We start from the raw sequence: 24,446 nt of genomic DNA, 5'->3' as shown, positions 1-24,446 counted from the left end.
GTGGAGCTGGATGCTTCCTCAGACCCCAAGAGGGCAAACCAGGAGGCTCGGGGCTGCCGTGAATCCCAGCCCCGGGGAGAGAGGGCCCTTCCGGGAGCCCTGGGACAGGAACTGACCAAGAAAGCAGGGCTCACATTTGGGGCCAGAAGCGGCTGGAACTGTATTTCTGTGCCGTGGATCTTTTCCGCCTGCCCAGCGTCTGTCTCTACTTCTGCCCAGGGAAACTGGATTTTTAGTTGGAGAAGTATAGTAATTCTATCTTGTCACTATGTATTTTTGATGCTTTCACATTTGGGGGCCTTGCCGGCCCTGGAGGGGCCGCCCCTCCCAAAGCTAAGCAATTCCTAGAGACAGTAAACTGTTCTGTCCGGGAGCTCACTTTTCCTCTGCAGACCAATGGCTCCGGAGCCACACCTCCAACCTTCCCCTCTGTCCTGTGCTCTCATCCTCCAGGGCCCTACCCACCTGCCCTAATCACTCCCGGGCCAGGTACCAAGCAACTAGGGACAGTCCCCCTGCCCCAGAGCCCGCTGAAATGATTCAAGCCAGCCAGTCTTAAGGCTGCTCACCCTGTCTCCCCGTCCCTTCTCACAGTAACCACAGTAAAGGCACCTGTCCACCTCCCCTCTCCCCCTCACTCTGCCCAGCCCCAGCGCTTTCCCCGTGTGGCTGTCCCATAGCATGCCCCCTCCGCTTGGGAGCTGTGGTAGAAAAGCATCCTGTCGGGACGCCTGGGTGGCTCAGTCGGTTAAGCGGCCGACTTCGGCTCGGGTCATGAACTCGCAGTCCGTGAGTTCGAGCCCCACGTCAGGCTCTGTGCTGACAGCTCAGAGCCTGGAGCCTGTTTCAGATTCTGTGTCTCCCTCTCTCTGACCCTCCCCTATTCATGCTCTGTCTCTCCCTGTCTCAAAAATAAATAAAACATTAAAAAAAATTTTTTTAAAAAGAAGAAAAAAATTAAAAAAAAAGAAAACCATCTTGTCAACGGCAGTCATCTGCTGATCTGCCGGCCTCCCCATTCCTGCAAAACAATAAAAACCATTTAAGGCAAGAACCACCCCTCCGCACCTTGCAGGTGACCAGATCTGGCCAGGCAGGGACCCCATGCTTACTTGCCACACAGTTCAATGCCCAGGGAGAGTCAGTCCAGAGGTTTGAGTTAGAGCAATTGGGAAGGTGGCCGAGAAGATGACCTTTCACGGCTGCTTTACTCTTCAGCTCACTTCAAGCGGACTCTCCACCCCCTACCCCGCCTGAGGGCAGCCCGACCTCACCTGGCTAAAGAGCCACGCCAGTCAGCCTGGCACTATTTTCTCTGGCCACGTTGAGTAAGGCATCTGCAGGGCTACGCTGGACTTAGTTAGCTCGGGGGCTTGGCCAACATATAACACATGTCTGTTGCGCATGTAACACAGCAAGAAGGCCAAGAGCGTGGAATATGCTAGAACGTGATGGTCGTGACGGACAAGGGAATCTAGAACGGGTTAGAGGGAAGTGAAATGATGGGTTGGGGTGCAGTGAGAAGGTTGTAGGATCATGGATTTGTAGGGCCCACGGCTCAAGGCATTGCTAGAACCAAAGCACTGGGGGGAGGGAGTTGAAAAGCCCCACGTAGGGCTCTGGACAAATGGCACAGCCTGCCTGGGATCGTCTCTCCCTCTCTCAAAAATGAATAAATAAGCATTTTGAAAAATTGTGTTTAGTTTGGGGAGAGTGCGGGTGGGGGAGGGGCAGAGAGAGGGGGACCGAGGATCGAAAGTGGGCTCTATGCTGACAGGCTGACAGCAGCGAGCCCGGCGTGGGGTTCGAACTCACAAACTGTGAGATCGTGACCTGAGCTGAAGTCGAAGGTTCAACAGACTGAGCCGCCCAGGTGCCCCTAAATGAGCCTATTTTAAAAATCCTTGTAGACCATCAAAGGCTGCTAACATCACAGAGACATTACCTGCCTCCTGCTGGAAGAACACATCTCCACCTATGAAGATGCTTTGCCTAAAAAAAAAAAAAAAAAAAAAAAAAAAAAAAAAAAAAAAAAATTGAGGGGCGCCCGGGTGGCTCAGTCGGTTAAGCGTCCGACTTCGGCTCAGGTCAGGATCTCGTGGTCCGTGGGTTCAAGCCCCGCGTCGGGCTCTGTGCTGACCGCTCGGAGCCTGGAGCCTGTTTCGGATTCTGTGTCTCCCTCTTTCTCTGCCCCTCCCCTGTTCATGCTCTCTCTCTGTCTCAAAAATAAATAAATGTTAAAAAAAAAAATTGGTCCTAAATCTGATTCAGCCACTAGATCAAAATATCACTTTACAGCAGAGGATAGAGGAATATTTGAAACTACACCACGGGGCTGCAATCAACAAAATCCAGACCGTGGGAAACTCTACAAGACACGCCGCCCCGTGTGTTCAACACACGTACCGCCAGGGGGAAAGAAAAGTTGGAGCAAGTAGTCTATAGATGAAAAGAAACGTAAAACATAGATTGACCCACTGGGATATGTGAACTTTATAGAAATCTTCATTCAACTTTTTTTATATAATTTTTTTGTCAACATTTATTTATTTTTGGGACAGAGAGAGACAGAGCATGAACGGGGGAGGGGCAGAGAGAGAGGGAGACACAGAATCCGAAACAGGCTCCAGGCTCTGAGCCATCAGCCCAGAGCCCGACGCGGGGCTCGAACTCACGGACCGCGAGATCGTGACCTGGCTGAAGTCAGACGCTTAACCGACTGCGCCACCCAGGCACCCCTATATAATTTTTTTTAATGCTAATGTTTATTTTTGAGAGAGAGAGAGAGTGAGTGAAATAGAGCACAAGTTGGGGAGGGGCAGCGAAAGAGGGAGACCCAGAATCCGAAGCAGGCTCCAGGCTCCGAGCTGTCAGCACAGAGCCCGACGCGGGGCCCCAACTCATCAACCACGATCTCATGACCTGAGCTGAAGTTAGACGCCTAACCAACAGAGCCACCCAGGAGCCCCAACTTTTTAAAAATTCTAATACTTTTGGGACAATTGGAAATTTGAATATTTATTGGATATCCAATGATATTAAGGAACTATTATTCTTCAGATACAATAATGGTATCGTGGTTATTACTTTTTTTTAAAGCCCTTATTTTTAAAAATATGGACAAAATGATGTGGTAGGCAGAATTCTAAGACGATCCCCAATCTCTCTTGCCTTGAGTATGGGTGTGATCTGTAATATGAGGATTACCATTCCTGTGATATGTCACATGTAGGCGAAAGGGGTTGCCGCAGTTGTAAACGTAAGTTCCTAATCAGTTGAATTCACCAAAAGGAAGGTTATCTTGGGTGGGCCTGACCTAATCAGGCGAGCTGTTTAACCAATATCTGGAGGTCAGAGACAGAGTAAGTTAGAGAAATGTGCTCCTGCTGGCCTGGAAGAAAGCCAACAGCCATGTTGTGAACTGTTTGTGGGTGCCACACGGCCAGAAATTATAGGCAGCTCCCACGAGCAATGGCAGAAAGAAAATAGGGGCCTCAGTCCTACAGCTTCAAGGAAATGAATTTTACCAAGAACCAGTGAGCTTCAAAGAGCACTTCATGCCCCAGGTGAGAATTGTAGCCTGACCAAATCTTGACGTCAGCCTGGTGAGATTCTGACCAGAACAGTCAGCTAACCCAGACCCAGACTCCAGCCCCGTGGAAACTATGAAATCGTAAACTGTGTGTTTAATTTTTTTTTAATGTTTTTATTTATTTTTGAGACAGAAAGAGACAGAGCTTGAGCAGGGAAGGGGCAGAGAGAGAGGGAGACACAGAATCCGAAGCAGGCTCCAGGCTCTGAGCTGTCAGCACGGAGCCCGACGCGGGGCTCGAACGGACGGACCGTGAGATCCTGACCTGAGCCAAAGTCGGACGCTTAACCGACTGAGCCACCCAGGCGCCCCAGTGTGTGTTGTTTTAAGTTGTGAAGTCCGTGGTAATTTGTTATGCAGCAATAGAAAACTGATAGAAGTAACCATGTTTGGGGTTTCCTTCCAGCTACTAAAGGCAGGAGAAGGTGGGTGGGGGGTACACATAAAGAGGGTCGCTCGCAAGTTGACGGATGCCCATGGGGCTTCATTTTGCTATTCTGTCTCCTCTTGTGATTGAAAGTTTCCATCATACAAAGCTACTAAAAGAAGGGGGTGTCGCTGAAGAAGCTAAGGATGAAACAAGATACGTCCATAGGGACGAACGTCAACATCTCAGAAGGCAGCCAGACCAAAATGAAGGCGCAAATGAGAAAGGAGAGACCAAAGTCTTCAAGGAAAAGGGATCGTATCCTACAGGCGCATTTGAAGAGAGGCAGAATCCTGACTGTGACGAGCACCCAGAGAAAGCAACCAGAGGCAGAAAGGCCAGATCTTGACAGCCTAGAGCCGCCATCGGATATGGGGCAGAGACACAGAAAACCTTCACAGCTGCAGAGAGAGACTCCAAAGGAAGAATGAGAATGGAATCATCCCTTGAAGGTAGGGACATCGAGACCAAGTGGCTCCGACTCGAGAGGAAAACATCGCGGTAAAAGAATCAAAATTATTATTGGGTGAGTTTCGCGGTAACAGGGACTCAGGTGAGCACACAGGACTTGCCTGCATCCAAAGGAGAAGCAGGCTTACAGATTTCATTCAGTCATGGGTCCAAAGATGACTTCAGCAAAGATGAGGCAAATTAGAGAGGAATCATAGACCAAGTCGTGGCTGGTCCAGATGTCGGTCTGTGAGGAGAGTGTCTCCCAGGGAAGACAGCCCAAGTCAAGGAAGAAAAGGGAAAAAGGCTTGTATGGAGGCTCCTGGTAGACCTCGAATTAGCTCCGTATATCTCACCTGAAGAGACCCACAAAGAATGAGGAGGCCCCACGAGAAGAATACGGAAGAAAAACAAATGGCAGGGCCAGAAAGCAGAGAGAAAGCCGAGAAAACCAACCCGAGGGCGAGCACACTGTGCCTGCCTTCCTCGAGGAGGAAAGGGACGGTGACCAGCTTTGAGAAACAACCTAAACCAAGGGTTGGCCCCACTGTGACCTGTGGGCCAACCCCATCTGCAGCCTGTTCTTGTGTGGCCTGCAAACTAAGAATGGTTTTTGCCTTTTTTTTCCCCCTAATGGTTGAAAATAAAAATCACGAGGAAAATAATATTTTGCATCACGTAAAAAATACATGAAGTTCGAATTCCGGGGTCCGTTGATAAAGTTTTATTCAAACAGAGCTTCGTGCATCCATTTACATACTGTGAGTATGGCTGCTTTCCTGTAACAGCTGTGGAGGGGCGTAGTTGTGAGGAAGACTGTATGGCCTGCAAAACCAAAACCACTCACTGTCTGGGACTTTACAAAAATGTTTGCCGACCCTTGAGTTAAACCATTAAAACTCCAAATGAGCCTTGCCTATAGGATGAGACGAGGAGGAGAAATGCAAAACGAGTTGCAGTTCTTAAACTAGGTCCACAGCCTTCCAGGAGTGCCTGGGGTGTCTGTGAACTTGGATCAGGGAAAAAAACAAATACATCTTTAATGCTCACACACCTTTAACCGACATGCCGCATTTCAGTACTAGCAGATTAACGGTACCTATGATTTGGCCACAGATCGAAATCACGGATATTTTTATAATGCATCAGAGTTGCTGCAAGTATCCCAAAATATTGCTTATGCTCAGTCATGGGGGTTGACCTTGTCGTCGGACTGTTATCTGATACACAAACAGCACAAAAACACGGGAAGCACAAATACCCCTACGTCACAAATTTCTTTCTACAGTTTACTGTGTTTCCCTGTAAGTGACTTCCTTTATAAGCCTCTGTGTGCCGAAGGAAGCCAACTGGATATTCTGAGAAGGGGTTCATGGGCAGTCCTAGACTGCCAAAGACACCAGCCCTCACCCTTCCGGCCCCCGCCAATTTAAGAACCCCCGTTAGCAGCGTGTAGCCCACTCCTGCAGAATGCCCCCCGTGGACAGAAAGGCCAGACCCTGACATAGCATCTCACCAAGAAACCATGCCCTGTTCCCATAAAGGCTCTGGAAGCACAAGGCTCAAAGGGGAAGTAAACACAAAGAGGCTTATTTGCCGTAAATGATTATCTGAAGTGGGAAGGAAAAGACTTCAAATGAGATCCTCATATTTTTCAAAAAATGTTTAATGTTTTATTTATTTTTGAGAGAGACGGAGACAGAGTGCAAGCGGGGGAGAGACAGAGAGAGAGAGGGAGACACAGAATCCGAAGCAGGCTCCAGGCTCCGAGCTGTCAGCGCAGAGTCCGATGCGGGGCTCGAACCCATGAACTGTGAGATCGTGACCTGAGCTGAACTGGACGCTCAACCAGCTGAGCCTCCCAGGCGCCCCAAGATAGAAACATTTTAAGTGCTACTCTGGGAGGAAGAAGACATATGGGTACATGGATTTCCCCCCGGATATGGTAAATGGCTAGCGCCAAAAGTAACTTTTTGGTGGGAGATTTCTCCCAATTAAAGGACTGGCCCATTACGGTCCATCACCCATTTTTATAAATAAAGTTTTATTGCAACACAGTCATACCCTTCGGCTAAATATTGCCTGCAGCTGCTTTCATGCTACAATGGCCGAGCGGAGTAGTTGCAAGGGACACCATATGTCTTGCAAAGCCAAAAATATTTACTCTCTGGCCCTTTATAAAACAAGCCTTCTGACTCCTTTTCCAACTGGATGTACGTGTACTAGCTGTGACGTGTGGAAACTCCACCTGGCTGCACTGCATCTCGATGAAGCTGGTACCAACGTTATTTTCTGTTCTTGCCATTAGCAATCATAACGTGGGCCTGGACACTACCGAGACGTGGGGGGTAGCACTATCATTTTGCTGGAAGGGCTGCTCTGAGCGGGAATTGGCACCCTCAGATAATGCTGTGGTTGCGCGTCTGGTGCCGTCACATCCTGGTTTCATTTGCTCTCTTTCGGTCCTTTAAGCGGGAGCTCCGGGAGACTAAGTCGACCTCGGAGACCGAGAAACAGCTCAGACCGCGGCTCCTGAAGGACCCCAGCTCTACCTGGCATGGGAATGAGACCCCTCAGGGCTGACTGAGACTGAGCCGAGCAGGAACCCAGGGGAAGATGAATTTGGAGCCTAATTGCTTTGGTCTTACAACTTACGAGGCAAGTGGATTTGAGCTCAGCCTTTAATTCTTTTGGACTTCAGTTTACTTGCACTTCCGATTACCAGGAATCTTTGGACATTACTTCACCCTGGGAATATAATAAAGACTTTATATTCAAATGTGGGGGAATATACTGTTGGCTTTTATTCTGGGGGTACATATAATCTCATTACTGAGCGCTTAATGAGCCACATTGGATCACAGGGCTGGACGTAATCTGAGATAGGAAAATAGGGAATTAATTTTCAGTGATGAGTACTGAGTGGGCTTTGTGTGGATTTAAAGAGCATGCTTTTCCCAGCCCACTGCTGAGCCAATCGGTCCCGGAGGGCCTCAGGGAGCACTAGCTGATACTGCGGCTCGAGAAGACAGGCCCAGGACTGGCCAGAGGGGCTACTATCCATCCCCCCATGGGGACAGACCAACCCTGGTTTGTCCATAGGCTTCATAGTTACGCTGAATGGGTCAAGAGAACCAAAGGCGGGAAAGTGTGGGAGGACAGCTACGTCCCACACTTCCTGCTTCCTTGGTTCAGCGGGACGGGGTGGCGGGCGGGGGGGGGGCCTCAACTTTGGCTGCAGGTGGGAATCATCTGGCATCACAGGGTGGCCAGATTTAGCAAATAGAAATACAAGATGCCCAGTTAACTTTCCATTTCAGATGAACAACACATACCTTTGCATTATAAATACGCCCCATGCAATCTTTGGGACATGCTTGAACTAAAAAAAAAAAAAAAAAAGTTTGCGTTGTTTATCTGAAAGTTAACTGGGCATCTTGTGGTTTTTCTGAAAGTCCTGGGAGGGGGGAGCTTTAAAAAACAAAAACAAAATAAAAACCAATGACTGACACACACACCCGTCTTAAATTGGGGCTTCATTGAGTTAGAATGCTTCCCTGGGCAACAGGGCTTTTCAAAGGGCTCCAGCCTATTTTACTCCACGGCCATGGTGGGGAACACTGCCCTGAAATAATAGTCTGTCTTTGCTCGACCCTCACTTACCCTCCAGGGTGACAGCTGACCCAGCTGGTGAGTGGTGGGGGGTGGGGGGGAGGACTGGGCATATATGCCTTGGCCCCTTCCTGGCTCTTCTTTGTGAGATGGGGGAGCGGGGGAGGGGGTACTCTGGTGAACCACAGAGCAGCTTTGTCCCTCGTGGTGAGACCGCAGGCTGGCGTGGTAAGTGCATGGCCGGGACAGCATATGAGCAAGTCCAGTCATACCTAAGCCCAGTGGCCGGGTAGGTATTTTAATTACAAAGGTGGAGGAAGCTTCCATAGGGATGAAAAGGATGTTAAGAATTTACACACACACACACACACATACACACACGCCCTGCAAGACCCCATTAGCCGCTGCCGCCTCTCTTCTGGGGCTTGGCTAAGGCATACACATTCTTTGTGTCTCAACTGAAAGGGCCTTTCCCCCAAGAAGCCTTCCCCAGACTAAGGCAGATCCCCTAGCTGTATGTTTTCATAAAACCCTCTGACTTTGGGGTTGGGTTTTTTTTTTTTAGACATGTATTAAAATTGTCATTGAAGCGGGACTTCTCAACCTTGACACAACTAGAAATTTGGGGGCGGATAAATCTTTGTCGTGAGTCCGTCCTGTGCATTATGGGATGTTTAGCAGTGTCCCTGACCTCTGTTCACTGGGTGTCAATAACCCACGCCACTATTCATCCCTAGCTGTGACATCCCCAGATGCCCTACCCCCTGTAATTGTGCTCGAGGCCAGCCGCAGGTGCAATCACATAGAGTCCCATATACCGTCTAATGCTCCGCTGTCTCCACCGTGAAACTCTCGGCAGTGTTTGAATAGGGGGCCCCGGAAATGATGTGGCTCGTTCCAGGTCTGTGCCTTTTTTTTTTAAATGTTTCTCTCTCAGGGGCGCCTGGGTGGCTCAGTCGGTTAAGCGTCCGACTTCGGCTCAGGTCGTGATCTCGCGGTCGGTGAGTTCGAGCCCCGCGTTGGGCTCTGTGCTGACAGCTGGGAGCCTGGAGCCTGCTTCGGATTCTGTGTCTCTCTCTCTCTCTGCCCCTCCCCTGCTCACGCTCTCTCTCTCTCTCAAAAATAAAGATTGAAAACAATGTAAAAAAATATTTCTCTCTCACTACAACACGAGCTTTGGGAGTAAAGAGCATGCGATGTCTACCTTATTGACCGCACCCCCCTCCCCCCAGTGCTGGCACAGAGAGAGTGCTCAAAAAATATTCGAAAAAGACAAGGAGCAAGGCGGAGACTGACTCGAGGCCCCGCAGCCTCTCCTGGCTGAGGAACAGAAGGGAAATAGAACCTCGGCCAAGCCGCGTAAGCTGCTGTATTCAATAGCCTTCCTTCCCAAGGCTGCCGGAACATTCTTCTAAACTCCTCATGCGTGTCAAGCGGCAAGCGTACCCTGTGTGGTCTGTGGGTCTTTCACGTGGCTCTCCATATGCCATGTCAGCTGGAGCGGGCGCTAATCCCCAGATGTAAGAAGACAAGGCCGGGGTGAGAGTCCTAACACTGAATTTCTAAACTCTGCTCTTTTGAAGCAGCCTTTCACTTTGCATTAATTCTGGCCAGTCTAATTTGCGCCCCCGTCCAAAACTACGGGTCCACCAGGGTGCAATTCTTACAGCCAGATGAGCTAACGGCAGTGGGCCCTAGCTAGGCAGATTTTCCTTACCACTAGGAAAAGGCTGTTTATAGTAAGTCTACTTAAGAAGGAGACCAGGGGCACCTGGATGGCTCAGTCAGTTAAGCATCCAACTCTTGGTTTTCACTCAGGTCCTGATCTCACGGTTCGTGGGTTTGAGCCCCGCGTCCGGCTCTGTGCTGACAGCTCAGGGCCTGGAGCCTGCTTCGATTTCCGTGTCTCCCTCTCCCCCTGCCCCTCCCCCACTTGTGCTCTGTCTCTCTCAAAAAAAAATGAATATTTAAAGAAAAAAACAGGGAGGGGGGAAGACCAAATTTCAGATTAAATAGTGGCGGGGAAAAAAGTTTCCTCGGGGCTTTCTCTTGAAAAATGAAAGTAAAAATTTATTTGAAAATATGTCTATGTTCTTAGCAGCTTTCTTCGTAATAGCCCCAGACCGGAAATAACCAGATGAACAATTAAACCACTGCACGACACGCACCACGGACCCCACTCAGCAGTGAAAGGGATCGTCGCAGCAACCTGGATGGGGTTTCTGCCAGTTTCCTACAACTGCCGGAAGCAATTACCATGAATTTGGTGGCTTTACGAAGAGGAAACTTATTCTCGTAGTTCTGGAGGCCAGAAATCCAACACAAGGTGTCCCCAGGGCCGGTTCCCACCACAGGCTCCGAGGGAGAATCTTCCAGGCCTGTCTCCCAGCTCCTGGCGGCTGCCGGTGACTCTTAGAACTCTGGGCCTTGTAGGTGCGGCGCGCCAGCCTCTGTCTTTGTGTGGCCTTCCCCTCTGTGGGTCTCTCTCTCACTCCTCCCTCCCTTTTCTCTTACAAGGACACCAGGCGTAGGACTTCGGGCCCAACAGATATCCAACATAATTACATCCCAAGATCCTTAAATTAATTCCATCTGCAAAGACCCCTTGGCCGTATAAGTATAGTCACATTCACGGGTCCTGAGGGCTAGGAACTGAGGCTTCTCCTTTGTGGCAAAACTATTCTACCCACGAGCGACCTCAGGGAAATTACTCCGAGTGAAAAAGAGCCCGTGGCTAAAGGTTACACGCTGTATAATTCCATTTATGTAACATTCTCGAAGTCACAGAATTATTTACTAGTGGTTGCCGGGGTTGGGAATGGGGGCGGGTGGGTGTGGCCATAAAAGGGTAGCTGGAGGGATCCCTGGGGTCATAGTACAGGTTTGTATCTTTACTGTTACGAAGCTACACTTGATAAAACTGCAAAGATATACACCAATGAATGCACGTAGCTGGTGAAATCTGAATGAAGTCTGGATTGTATTGATGTCATTTCCCTCAATTTGATATTGTTGCATAGTTATGCAAGATAGCAACTTGGGAAACTGGGGGAGGGCACATGGACTCTGTAGGTTTTTTGCAACTTGTGGTGCATCGATAGTTACTCCAAAATAAAAAAAAAATAATAATTTTATTTAACAAAAGGTGGGTTATTGTGGACTATAATCTCATCCTTGGAACAAAGGATAGACGAGGAATAGGTTTTGGGGGTAAATTTTCAACAAAAACCATTCCGTGTTCCAACAAACGACCACTTTACCCTCATAGCCCAAACATAAGGAGGGTTGTTTCTGGAATATAATTTCTTTTCTTTTTTTTATTTTTGTTTTTTTAACGTCTATTTATTTTTGAGAAAGAGAGAGACAGAATGCAAGCAGGGGAGGGGCAGAGAGAGACGGAGACACAGAATCGGAAGCAGGCTCCAGGCTCCGACCTGTCAGCACATAAGCTTTAATGTTTTATTTTATTTTAATTTTTAAAATGTTTTTATTTATTTTTGAGACAAAGAGAGACAGAGCATGAGCAGGGGAGGGGCAGAGGGAGAAGGAGACACAGAATCCGAAGCAGGCTCCAGGCTCTGAGCTGTCAGCACAGAGCCAGACGCGGGGCTCGAACTCACAGACCGTGAGATCATGACCTGAGCCGAAGTCGGACGCTTAAACGACTGAGCCACCCAGGCGCCCTGCAATATAATTTCTAGACACTCCTGGAAATTATGTGAAGTTTCGCTGATGTTCTAAAAGACTCCTGTTTGTTTTCACATAATTCTCCTACACAAGTGCCTCTCGGAGCATCGTCCTGTGAATTTCCTCTTTGCTGTTGTCTTTCGGATCCTCGTGTGGCGCCTTTGGGAGCTTTGAGCAGTTCTCCAACATCAGCTGTGTTAGCCTTGTGAAATTCTGTATCTTTTGTGAGATTTGCAGTAGATTTGATTTGCTGGACGACTGTCATCGGTCAGTCCCTTGCTGACCATCAGGTGTCCCCAGCATCCAGCCAAGCGATCAGCCTGCCCAGAGCTGCAATGGGTGTGAGGAGGTGATTACTTCTGCCTGGACCCTTCAGCTTCTGCCTCCCTGTGCAACCTTGTGGCTGGGGAGCCCAGGCCGGGGGCGGGAAGGGGCACAGGGAGAAGCCCCGGCGGGCGTCCGTTCCGTGTGTTTCCTAAGGGCCCCCGAAATAAAGTTCCAGAGGAGAAGTTCCAGTACCCGGCACGCGGAAGAAACCAGAGTATTTGTGGAATGCACCAAATGCAATGCAGTCCATTCAGGTAAAATCCAGGGTGAACTAAGACAACTATGTTGTCTAGTCCTGCTTTATATGTCAAGGGGCACCTGGGTGGCTCAGTTGGTTAAGTGTCTCACTCTTGGTTTTGGCTCAGGTCATGATCTCATGGTTCCTTGGATTGAGCCCCAAGTTGGGCTCTGAGCTGACAGCACAGAGTATGCTTGGGATTTTCTCTCCCCCTCCCTCTTTCTCTGCACCCGCCCCCCTGCTTGGTCTCTGGCTCTCTCTCAAACTAAATAAACTTTAAAAAAATTTTTTTTTAATTAGAAAGTAAATCAAAAACCAAAACAAAAAGAAATGAGATCCTAAGCTTCCATGCCAGTCTTCTTTACACGCTTCAGCTGCCGGAGACATTTTTTTACATGCTTTCTGGACACCTGCTGAGTGTCAGCTCCCAGGAGAGAGTTGAGTGAGGAGGGGTCCTGGGACGAGAATCTGGGTGCAAGCCACTGATGTGGGAGGAGATCCCAGGAAGCTTTGGTAGTACAGTGGAGGAGTGAGACAGGGGCTTGGAAAAGTACTAAGTGCTAAACCAGTTCCCATGGTATGCTTGTTTTCAAATCAAGCAACTCAAGTGTAAATTTATATCATAAATGTGTACATAGAGAATCTTAAATAAAATAGTATATGCAACCCATGCATTGGAAATAAAGAATATGTATCAGAAATATCTGAGCTTTGGGGCGCCTGGGTGGTTCAAGCATTAACTCTTGATTTCAGGTCAGGACATGATCTCATGGTTTACGGGTTTGAGCCCCACATCAGGGTCTGCACTGTGCAAAGCCTGCCTGGGATTCTCTCTCTCCCTGTCCCCTGCTCACGTGCATACTGCATCTCTCAAAATAAATAAGAAAACTTTATTTTTAAAAGAGAGAGAGACAGAGAGAGAGAGAGACAGAGAGAAATATCTGAGCTTAACTAATGGTCTAGGTGTCCTAAGTGCCCTGACCCCAACCATCTCCTCTTAAATTAAGACCCAACAAGAGGCCATTGGCAATGGACGAACAGGACACAGGTCTCTTTACAGTGGCATTCATTGCTTACAATGTCCCGCCATGGCTCCAAGAAAAAGGTTTTCTGATGATGGTCAGGACACATAAAATATTTGGGAACAGCTGCAAATTTCACTCAGGTTACAGTAGAATCTTTTCTAAGACGCTCTATAGGGACAAGAGAGGCTCATCTCATTAGCAGCAGCAGGATTCCACTCTGAGAATAAGCCTCCCCGCCAACTAAATTATTTCAAGGAAATCTATTATTGATAAGAACACATAAGATGACCCTGAAAACAAGAGATAGTTCCCTGTATCTCAGATAAAGAATTGATTCCCTGCTGAAGGATTGGATGAAATAATGTAGGTTAGAAATGCTCTGTAAATGACATGTATGAAGTTGTAAAATAAAGAAGGCAAGCCTCACATCCTAATTACCTTGAGTCCCCAGAACGTAGCCAGCACCTGAGACACAGAGGACTGTCACTATATCTGCAGAATGAATTCATTCAAAACCGTTTTGCTAAGGAATACAGATCCCCCCCCCCAGTGGTCTTTCTTAATTATACACATATATCAATAAGAATGAGATCACTCAGTAGAAAAATGAGCAAAGAATAAAGAACTTTCTTATTCAAAAACGCTTTTAAACAAATGGAACACTACTCAAACTTCTAGTAAAAAATGTAAAATAACGCAATGAGGTGTTGCTGGTTTTTTTTAACCATCAGATTGGCAAAGATCTAAAAGTCTGAAAACACTAAGCTGGCAAGGGTGTTGGGAAACAGCCTTTCATAGGCATGTTGGAGAACATGAATATAGCCCCTTGGGAAGGAAATTTAGCACTGCCTACTCAAAATCAGAGCTTAGCACTCTCTTCGAAACAATACCATTTCAAGAAATTTATCCTACACATATACTCTCACAGGTGTTCCTAGAACCATGCTGGGCACATAGGAAGCACTTGATTATTTGTTAAATGTATTTGTGGAAAGATATAAATATCAAGATACTCTTTGAAGCACTATTACTAATAGCAAAAAAAAAAAAAAAGGTAAAAATCCTGAATGTCCTTCAATGGGGGAACTGGTTAAAGAAAGTGTAGAGCACAAAAATAAACTCAAAATGGATGAAAGACCTAAACGTAAGATAGGAAGCCATCAAAATCGTAGAGGAGAAAGAAGGCCAAAACCTCTTTGGCCTTGGCCACAGCAACTTCTTACTCAACTTCTTACTTGTCCAGAGACGAGGGAAACAAAAGCAAAAATACACTATCGGAACCTCATCAAGATAAAAATTTTCTGTACAGCGAAGGAAACCATCAGCAAAACTGAAAGGCAACCGACAGAATGAGAGAAGATATTTGCAAATGACATATCAGATAAAGGGTTAGTATCCAAAATCTATAAAGAACTTCTCAAACTCAGCACCCAAACAACAAATAATCTAGTGAAGAAATGGGCAAAAGACATGACTAGACACTTTTCCAAAGAAGACATCTAGATGGCCAACAGACACATGAAAAAATGCTCAACATCCCTCATCATCAGGGAAATACAAATCAAAACCACAATGGATACCACCTCACACCTGTCAGAAGGGCTCACATTAACAACTCAGCAACAACAGATGTTGGCAAAGATGCGGAGAAAGAGGATCTCTTTTGCATTGTTGGTGGCAATGCAAGCTGGTGCAGCCACTCTGGAAAACAGTATGGAGGTTCCTCAAAAAACTAAAAATAGGACTACCTTACGACCCAGCAATAGTGCTACTAGGTATTTATCCAGGGAATACAGGTGTGCTGTTTCAAAGGGGCAAATGCACCCCAATGTTTATAGTAGTGTTATTGACAATAGCCAAAGTATGGAAAGAGCCCAAATGTGCATTGACTGACAAATGGATAAAGATGTGGTGTATATATATACAATGGAGCATTACTTGGCAGTCAAAAAGAATGAAATCAAGGGGAGCCTGGGTGGCTCAGTTGGTTAGGTGTCTGACTTCAGCCCAGGTCATGATCTCATGGTTCATGGGTTCAAGCCCCACGTTGGGCTCTGTGCTGACAGTTCAGAGCCTGGAGCCTGCTTTGGACGCTGTGTCTCCCTCTCTCTGCCCCTCCCCTGCTTGTGCTCTGTCTCTCAAAAATAAATAAAAGCATTAAAAAAGCAAAGAATAAAATCTTGCCATTTGCAACAATGCGATGGTACAAGAGGGGGTTATGCTAAGCGAAATTAGTCAAAGACGAATATATGATTTCACTCATGTGGAATTTAAGATAGAAAACAGAAGAACATAAGGGAAGGGAAGCAAAAATAATATAAAAACAGGGAGGGGGACAAACCATAAGAGATTCTTAAATACAGAGAACAAACTGAGGGTTGCTGGAGGGGTTGTGGGTGGGAGAGATGGGCTAAATGGGTAAGGGACATTAAGGAAGACACTGTTAGGATGAATCACTGGAATCTACTCCTGAAATCATCATTGCACTATATGCTAACTAATCGGGATATAAATTAAAAAAAACAACAACCAAAATTTAAAAAAATAAAAAACATTTAAAAAATTGGTAAAAAAGAAGTAAATGTTCAAAAGGATAATAAAAATCTCTTTTTCAGATAATTATTATGAATCACCTATCTTTCAATTTTTTTTTTTAAGAAAACTTAACCCATTTAACCATACTCTTTTTTCCTGCTGTTATTAGAGGTTAATTTATGGGTCTAATACGGCCTAAACACTACAGGTGGCAAATCTCCAAATATATCATGTAAACTCTCATTTCCATCATATGTGCCCATCTCCACTCCGATTAGCTATTATGCAGGTACCTTTTTCTAAGAAATTAAATGCAGTTGGGGCACCTGGGTGGCTCAGTCGGTTAAGCGTCCAACTTTGGCTCAGGTCACGATCTCATGGTTTGTGAGTTTGAGCCCCACATCGGGCTCTGTGCTGACAGCTCGGAGCCTGGCGCCTGCTTTGGATTCTGTCTCCTTCTCTCTCTGCCCCTCTCCACGTCTGCTCTGTTTCTCTGTCTCTCAAAAATAAATAAATGTAAACAAACAAAAAAAGAAATTACATGCAATCACCAATTTATCAAAATACTAGGAAAAGCAGAGCATAGATTGACACAAAACACCCCGATACCGATTTTTCAGTCTTTGAAAAATATCAATCTCAAACCACTTTATGTTATATTAGATTTACAAGGCATGAAAATGAACAAAAAAATATACTTGCCTTCAAAACTTGAACCACCTAAGATGATCAGCTTATGAATACAATATAAATGCAAAGCATATAATACAGGTGTTAAAATTGTTAAACTACTGTAGGCTACTACCCCGAACACTTAATTAACTTAATTAACTTAATTAACTCCAAATGCACCAAGCTACATAAGACTCAAATCGTGTTTTGCTGTCATTTGTGTTTCTCTTTAAACCTAAAGCCTTTATCCAGCCTACAGGTATGTTTCCATTGGTAAAACAGTTTCAGAATTTTAAAATTCATCCTCAACATTCCAAATCAGGAGATTTCACAGAAAACTCCAAGGATCCAAGTTCGGGTCTCCAAACATCCAGATTTTCTTCGTAATACTGAAAGATTTCGCAATACCATACCCGTATTCCTGCACAGGCAAGTGGGCTGAAGCTGTTTAGTGGTTTTAGACGTGCTGTGTAATCCTAGACCGCCAGGGTCCCTAGCTGGCCACCCTTCCTCATTTTCTTGGCTAGCCCCTGGAGTTACGGAGTTTACAAATCACTTGAAGCTCCATGCCGGATAGATATTTAACTGTTGTTCATTATGTCAAATGAAACTTGTGATCTAAAAGTCCTATTTTCCTTCACAGCTCTCAAGACTACCAAAAGGATGCTTCCATTAGTATAAATTTAAGGCAGTAGTCCCTGCTGTACAAAGGTACATTTAAAAATCTTTTTCTAAATGTTTATTTATTTTTCAATATATGTGCTTTTTAAAAATAATTTTCATGTTTATTTATTTTTGAGAGAGTGTGAGCAGGGGAGGGGCAGAGAGAGAGGGAGACACAGAATCAGAAGCAGCCTCCAAGCTCTGAGCTGTCAGCACAGAGCACAGAGCCTGATGCAGGGCTCGAACTCACGAATGGTGAGATCATGACCTAAGACGAAGTCGGACGCCCAACCAACCGACTGAGCCACCCAGGCACCCGTTTATTTATTTTTAAAAGAGAGAGAAGGGCGCCTGGGTGACTCAGTTGGTTGAGTGTCCGACTTCGACTCAGGTCATGATATCGCGGTCCATGAGTTCGAGCCCCGCGTTGGGCTCTGGGCTGATGGCTCAGAGCCTGGAGCCTGCTTTGGATTCTGTGTCTCCCTCTCTCTCTGCCCCTCCCCCACTCACGCTCTGTCTCTCTCTCTCTCTCTCAACAATAAACATTAAAAAAAAATTTTTAAGAGAGAGAGCGCTAGCGGTTAAGGGGCAGAGAGAGGGAGACAGGATCTGAAGTGGGCTCTGTGCCGACGGCAGGAAGTCCAATGCGGGGCTCGAACCCACGAACCGTGAGATCAGGACGTGAGCGGAAGGCGGATGCTTAACAGACTGAGCCACCCTATGCCCCCTTCCTTTTTTATTATCTTAAGACCTGGGATGGTAACAGTGCAACTAACTGATGGTGTGTGTGTGTTTCTTAAAAGTTACAGAATTGATGGAGAGATGTGGCATGACTATGGTGAACAGATTTGAACCGTATTTGATGGAAGAAAGTGTTTAGAAAGGCACGTTCCTCAAAAACTGCAGGGGAGGCTAAGAAAGGGTATTTTCAGCCCTGCCAGTGTAGGGGAAAGTGGAACTGGGGAGGCTGTTGGGTAGACAAGCCAGAGGTCACCCCAGGGGATGATTAAGTCAAGATTGTAAAACACCACCTCCCCTCGTTCCCCAATAAAGCAAGCCTTGCTTGGGAGTTTTACTGGACTTAAGAGTCCCGTTTCAACTCACCTGAACTTTGGACTGTTCTATTCTAATACCTTGTCTCTGGCCTCCCTCATCTGAAAGCACTGGGTAAAGCACTGCTCATTTGAAAGCATGCCCAGGGGGGTCTGGGGGGCCCAGTCAGTTAAGCTGCTGGGATCTTGGTTTCCGCTCCTGTCCTTATCTCACAGTTTTGTGGGTTTAGTGCGCAGAGCCTGCTTGGGACTCTCTCTTCTTTCTCTGCCCCTCCCCTGCTTGCACTCTCTCTGTCTCTCTCAAAATAAACAAACTTAAAGAAAAATGCCCAAAATATCTTCCATCAGTGTCACCCTACCCCTGGTTTTATAACCAAGGTGCCACCGAGGAGGGAAATTTTAAGACCTGAGACTTTTCACTTTCCTCCCCTTCAGCAGCTTGTTTGACAAATAGCATTCTGAGTAAGGGACGAAACACCTAGACAATTCACAATTGTTTCTTACATTCTGAATAACTGGACTGAAGATTAAAAGCCAGAATCAGTACCACTATATAGAACTTCGTAATAAATGATATCCTATCTATTACCCCAATTCTGAGCTGGCTTAATGAGCTTTTCTCTCATATCCTGAGTGCTTCAGAGATTATAGTTCATCAAAGGTATGAATTAACCCTTTTTACCGTTTTATTTGTGAAAGACTTTACCACCCCTGCACCATTTTTTTTTAATATTCCAAACTGACTCCAGAATTATCCTGAATCTTAAAGCAGGTGCACTATTTCAAATGATGAGATTTTATTATTACCTGGACAGGGCTACCTCACTTTACATGGAATCCTGAGAAGATACAACCTATAAAAACAAACAAATCTTCTCCTGGGTGAAGAAGCTAGGCTACATACCTGACCTCAGGCTCTGAGGGGGCCCCTCTGCTGCTGTGGGAGGGAGCAGCTAATTAAAAATAAACAACATTGGGGGGAAAAAAGTTGTTCCTCTTCTATGGGAACATTCTCAGGAGACTTACTGCCCTTTTTTGACCCCCCTCCTTGGCAACCCTTCTATTTACCATCTGTGACTCATGTTGAGACCTTATTTCTCAACTTCCTTGACCAAAGTGGCTCGTTATTAACCAGACATTACCTAGGTAACCCACTGGTGTCAGAGGATTTCCAGGCTTTCCTTCCATAGAGAGAAGCGTGCAAGCCAAGGGCATCCGAGTCCATTTCTTCTGCGTCTGAAATCCAAGCTCTTCCCTTCGGACTCTCAGGGCATGGATTGTTTTTCAAAAGTGAAACATGAAAGTTACAAAGTTCTCACTGAGAGGCAGTATAGCATATTGCTTAGGGCCCTGGCTCTTCAGCCAGACCATCTGGGTTCAAATTCCAAATCACAGTGTAAGTGCCCAATAAATGTTAAGCTGTTATTTTACTTGGACTAAAAACCAAACTTCTGGTCTACTACGTACTTCATGTGTTCCCCATCTCCATAAACCTTGCCTTCTTATACTCTCAATTGTTCACAACCCACTTGCTTCTTCAGTTTCTTGAACTTGACAAGTTTATTTGCCTCAGGGTCTTTCCACTTGTTTTTCTCCCGGTCAGGGATGTTCTCCCGAATCAAAATGGCTCATTATCACCATTTACGTTTGGGTTTCATGTGGACCCTTCTGCGAAGAGCTAATGATGCAAAATAGCTCTTCCTTCCCCACCCCCAAACAGCAGTTTCATTTCGTTTATGACACTCAACACAAATGTACTTGTTGATTGGTCTCCCCCCATTTACATGTAAATTCTGAAACAGGAGATCTCTTGTTCTTCTTTATCCCAGAGTTTAGAATAGTGACTGGTACACTTGATGTGTGTTAAATGAAAAGGAAAAAAGTTACAAATTAAAATCCCATATGAATATTAAAAAACTGGCCACAATCCCCACAGAAAACAAAATTGCAAAGAATAAAAAAATCTGGATCCTGTAACAGATACCTGTCATGTCAACAGCCCATCTTTTCAAAAAAAAAAACCCAGATTGAGTTCTGCCTCTGATTGTAGATGTCAAAACTCACATTCCCAGCCGCTCTTGCCACTAGGATATAGGCATGTGACTAGGATTTACTCTAACAGACATACCTCAGAAGGCTAAGAACAATCGATGGAGGCACCTGGGTGGCTCAGTTGGCTGAGCGTCCGACTTTGACTCGGGTCATGATCTCGCGGTTCGTGGGTTCGAGCCCTGCGTCCGGCTCTGTGCTGACAGCTCAGAGCCTGGAGCCTGCTTCGGATTCTGTGTCTCCCTCTCTCTCTCTCTCTCTCTCTCTCTCTGCCCCTCCCCCGCTCATGCTCTGTCTCTCTCTTTCTCAAACATAAAGATTAAAAAAAAAAAAAAAAAAAAGAGCAATCGATGTAAAGCCGGTTCTTTCTGCCCTGAGCTGTGGCTAAAGTGTTGGGCTTTCTGGGAGAGTAGCGGGCCAGGTCAAGTAAGATCAGTGAGGTACCCTAGCAGTTTCCCCCTAGTGCTAGATGGGGCAGCATTGCACAGCGAGTGGTCTCAGATCAGTTCTGTGCATGGCTTTGGCCATCACTCCTGGAATGAATAGCTCCCAGGCTCTCACCCAGATACTTAGAAGCACCGTATCTCACTTTCATAAGCCCTTTTCCCACGTCAGCAGCTAGAGTCACCTGTGCTATTGACAACCAAGTTTGCAGGGCCTACCAAAACTGCTTAACTTTAGGCCATCACTCTTTAGAATATCAAGGAGTTCCTACGTCCACTTTATTGTTTAATATGGATCAGAAGCAGCTTTTGTACTGGAAGTAAGAAGCTGAGACACAGGCCTGCTATCTTTGTTCTCTTCTCCTGGCCTCAGTCATTCATTTCCACAACTCCTTGGGGAAAAAGCACAAGAAACCTGCTCCTGTAATGTGGGTTACCGTATTTCACAGTTAAAAAGTAAGGGCTATCCTAATTTTGCATTTGGTAAATAATACCATCCTTTTATGATAAACTAAGAGTCTATATCAGAGATTGCGGACTGCTGAGTAAATCTGACCTGCAGAGGGTTTTGTCTGGCCCGCATAAACTTTGCATACATACTGTATATATTCTATGTATATACATCATAGCCAGAGATACAAAGATTCCACACATCTGTGATTTCTGAGAATTACAGACTCGCAGGCAACAATCAGCTGGAGAGTGGAGGCTCTTTTGACATGGCATGTACTCAATTTGCCCCAGATACTCACCAAATCTTTGCTTTTAATTTTGTATGTATTTAGAAGTTAGGCAGACTACCTTCCATCTCATGAAAATGTTGTTTAGTAAATAAACATAAAAGCACCTACAATTTGTACTGCCATAAAATCCTGGAATAAAATAGATTAAATCAAAGTAGAAAGAGTAAATTGAAGGGGAGAAGTGGGAGTTGTTTGGTGGGTGTTTCAGCCATGTGGGATGGGGGCTCCAGGATCAGTTGCGCAGCGTGTGCGTGTGGTTGACAATACTGTATTGTATGCCTGAAAGTTATTGAGAGGTAAATTGTGTGTGTGTGTGTGTGTGTGTGTGTGTGTGTTTTGCCACCATAAAAAGAATCAATGTCGTTTACTGCATTAACCGAAGTGAAAAAAAAGCAGCACATAATAATGCAGAAAAAGCACTTGACGAATTCAACCAAAGCTTAGCAAACTATACACGGAAGGAAAATTCTTTAATCTGATAAAGGGAATCTCCAGTAAAGCAATAACAAGTAATACTGGTCAAATAGTCAAGTTTTTCACCTGATTGTGAAGGAGATAAGAATGCTCACTATTCCACTTTAATTCAGTATTGTATTTGGGGTCCTTGGCCGGTAAAGCAAGAAAGAAAAATAACAGGTTGGATAAGGAAAAAAGGACAGGGGAGGGCAGAAGGTTGGGACTTAAGCTTGAAGATATCAAAGCAAGCCAAACCGCAGTATATCATGTATACAACACTATAAGAAACGTTTTTTCTAAATCATCAATTTGTAAGAGAAACTGACAGACTACAAAGTTTTATCTTGCTAAACTACAAATATGTCACTTTGATATTAATCCGAAATGTTTAATAGAATGACCCTTCCCCACATAATTAAAATAATTTACATTTTAAACACTTACTTCGGTAGCAATACAGTCTATCCTTTGAAGCAGAAAAAAGACCCAAACAATGTCTTAGCAAACATCAAACTGACCTTAAGTATATCATCTGTGATCAATTTAGTAAAACTACGTTTACAACACTTTTCCAAGCATCAAAACGGACGATTTAAAGTACTTTTTGATTGAGGGAGGTGGACAAAAAAGGACACACGATCTATCAAAACGCAAAGCCCTGTCACTTAACATTATAAGTCACACGTTCAAGACCTCATCCGAGTGCTAAAAACACAAGACAGATCTCAGAAACAGTAATATGACTGAAAATGACAGCATCCAATACGTTACGACAACAAAGCCCCTTATATAAAGGAGTTGAGGTATTCAGGCTCTTCCATACATTCCTGGGAAAAAAATGCAAATAAATGTATCTTTTGGGTAACACAGCCATCTTCCTCGGGTCAGACTCTCCCTTCCACCTCAGTACTGTGGAAATGCTCCATCGATTTTGGCAGCCCAGGCCATAAGGCCCCCCACAACATCTTGAACTGTGTAAGATTCTAACTCCCGGACTGCTGTCAAGGACTGCAGGATCTTCACGGCTTTCTGGGAGTCATTGCCCAGTTTGCAAATCACATAAACCGGGAAAGCTGCCCCTTCCTGTGTGCCCTGCTTCCCTTCCCGGATAGCTTCTCCTAAGAGTTCCAGGCTCTCTGCATCCCTCCGTTCCAAACGTTTCAAAGGGATGTGTAAGGCATGAGGCAAACGACAGATGTCCACCTCCACTTGAGGCCTAACGTCCAGCAACAGGTGGGGTGAGCCTGAATCCAGAAGTCGCTTATAGTCGGTGACCGAAACTCGCTCCTCTGGGCTCAGCAACTGCAGAGAGCGGCACTTATCAGTGGCTGAGGAGCCACAGAAGGCTTCGTAGTCCTGCAGGGCAGTCACTGTGGGCCGCTCCCCACAAGCTGCACAGTCAGGCCTGCGGCCCCGAAGCTGAATACAACGAAAATGGCCTCTGAGCGCATCAAAGATCAACAGGCTGCCGCTGTAAGACGGGCCCAGGCCTGCTGCGATCTTCAATACTTCCAGCGCCTGCAAGCAGCCCAAGACCCCGGTTACGACACCGAGCACCCCGCCATCCGCGCAGTTGGTCACCGTCTCCGCTGGAGGTGGCTGAGGGAATACGCAGCGGTAGCAAGGCCCGCCGTCATAGTGGTAGACCGTGATTTGGCCCTCAAAGCGCAGGGCGCTGGCTGACACGAGAGGCCGGCCGGCTAGCACACATGCGTCACTAACCAGGTAGCGAGTGGGCACGTTGTCAGAGCAGTCAGCCACCACGTCATAGCGGCGGACTAAGTCTAGCGCCGTGGCTGGCGTAAGCGCCTCTGCATAAGGCACGCACTCCACCGCCGAATTGAGGCGGCGCAGCGAGGCGGCGGCCGAAAAGACCTTGGCCTGCCCGGCCAGTGCCTCGCCATGCAGCACCTGGCGGGCCAAGTTGCTCATTTCTACTACGTCGTAGTCCACAAGGCCAAGGCGGCCTACGCCGGCCGCTGCCAGGTACTGCGCCAGTGGGCAGCCGAGCCCACCGCAGCCCACTACTAGCACCGATGCAGCGGCCAGGCGCAGCTGTCCCTGCACGCCCAGCTCAGGAAGCACCAACTGCCGGCTATAGCGCAAAATCTCATCTCGAGACAGGGAGGCCTTCGGCGGCAGGGGTGATACCGAAACCAGCCGCTCTGGCTCCTGCTCCGCCAAAATAGCCGCCGCCAGCTTCTGCTTCAGGAAACTCAGCTCCTCCTCGCGCTGGGCAACTTGAGCCTGCAAGGCGAGTACCTCCGCCCTGGAAGCCATGGCGCCCCTCCCGGAAGTTGTCCTGAAGAGCATTTCCGCTTCCGGCTTGCCGTCTCCTAGCGACTGGAATAAACTAAATAATTTTACGGAGCTGGGGAAAAAAGCGAAAACTAGACATGCACTTCCTGAAGAAACCCTAAGATTCAAGTTTAAAGATTTATAGCTCCTGGATATTTCCAACGGAACCATGAGGAG

The 24,446-nt window shown here is 46.4% G+C and overlaps 1 protein-coding gene across 1 annotated transcript; it reads right to left on the bottom strand.

Moving 5' to 3' along the window:
- Positions 1-21,968: 21,968 nt before the first annotated feature.
- On the bottom strand, positions 21,969-24,299 carry MOCS3 (molybdenum cofactor synthesis 3). The gene has a single exon (XM_025932486.2). It carries the CDS (start codon positions 24,282-24,284, stop codon positions 22,875-22,877), a length of 1,410 nt encoding a protein of 469 aa, XP_025788271.1. The 5' UTR covers positions 24,285-24,299; the 3' UTR covers positions 21,969-22,874.
- Positions 24,300-24,446: the final 147 nt, after the last annotated feature.

Source organism: Puma concolor, chromosome A3 (genome assembly GCF_028749965.1).
Source record: "Puma concolor isolate L17-30 chromosome A3, mPumCon1.1.hap2, whole genome shotgun sequence".
Lineage (NCBI taxonomy): Eukaryota > Metazoa > Chordata > Mammalia > Carnivora > Felidae > Puma > Puma concolor.
This window is presented reverse-complemented; position numbering and strand designations above follow the sequence as displayed.

What these genes read in the sequence shown, in the direction of transcription:
- MOCS3 (XM_025932486.2), bottom strand. Translation starts at nt 24,284, where the DNA reads ATGCTCTTCAGGACAACTTCCGGGAGGGGCGCCATGGCTTCCAGGGCG.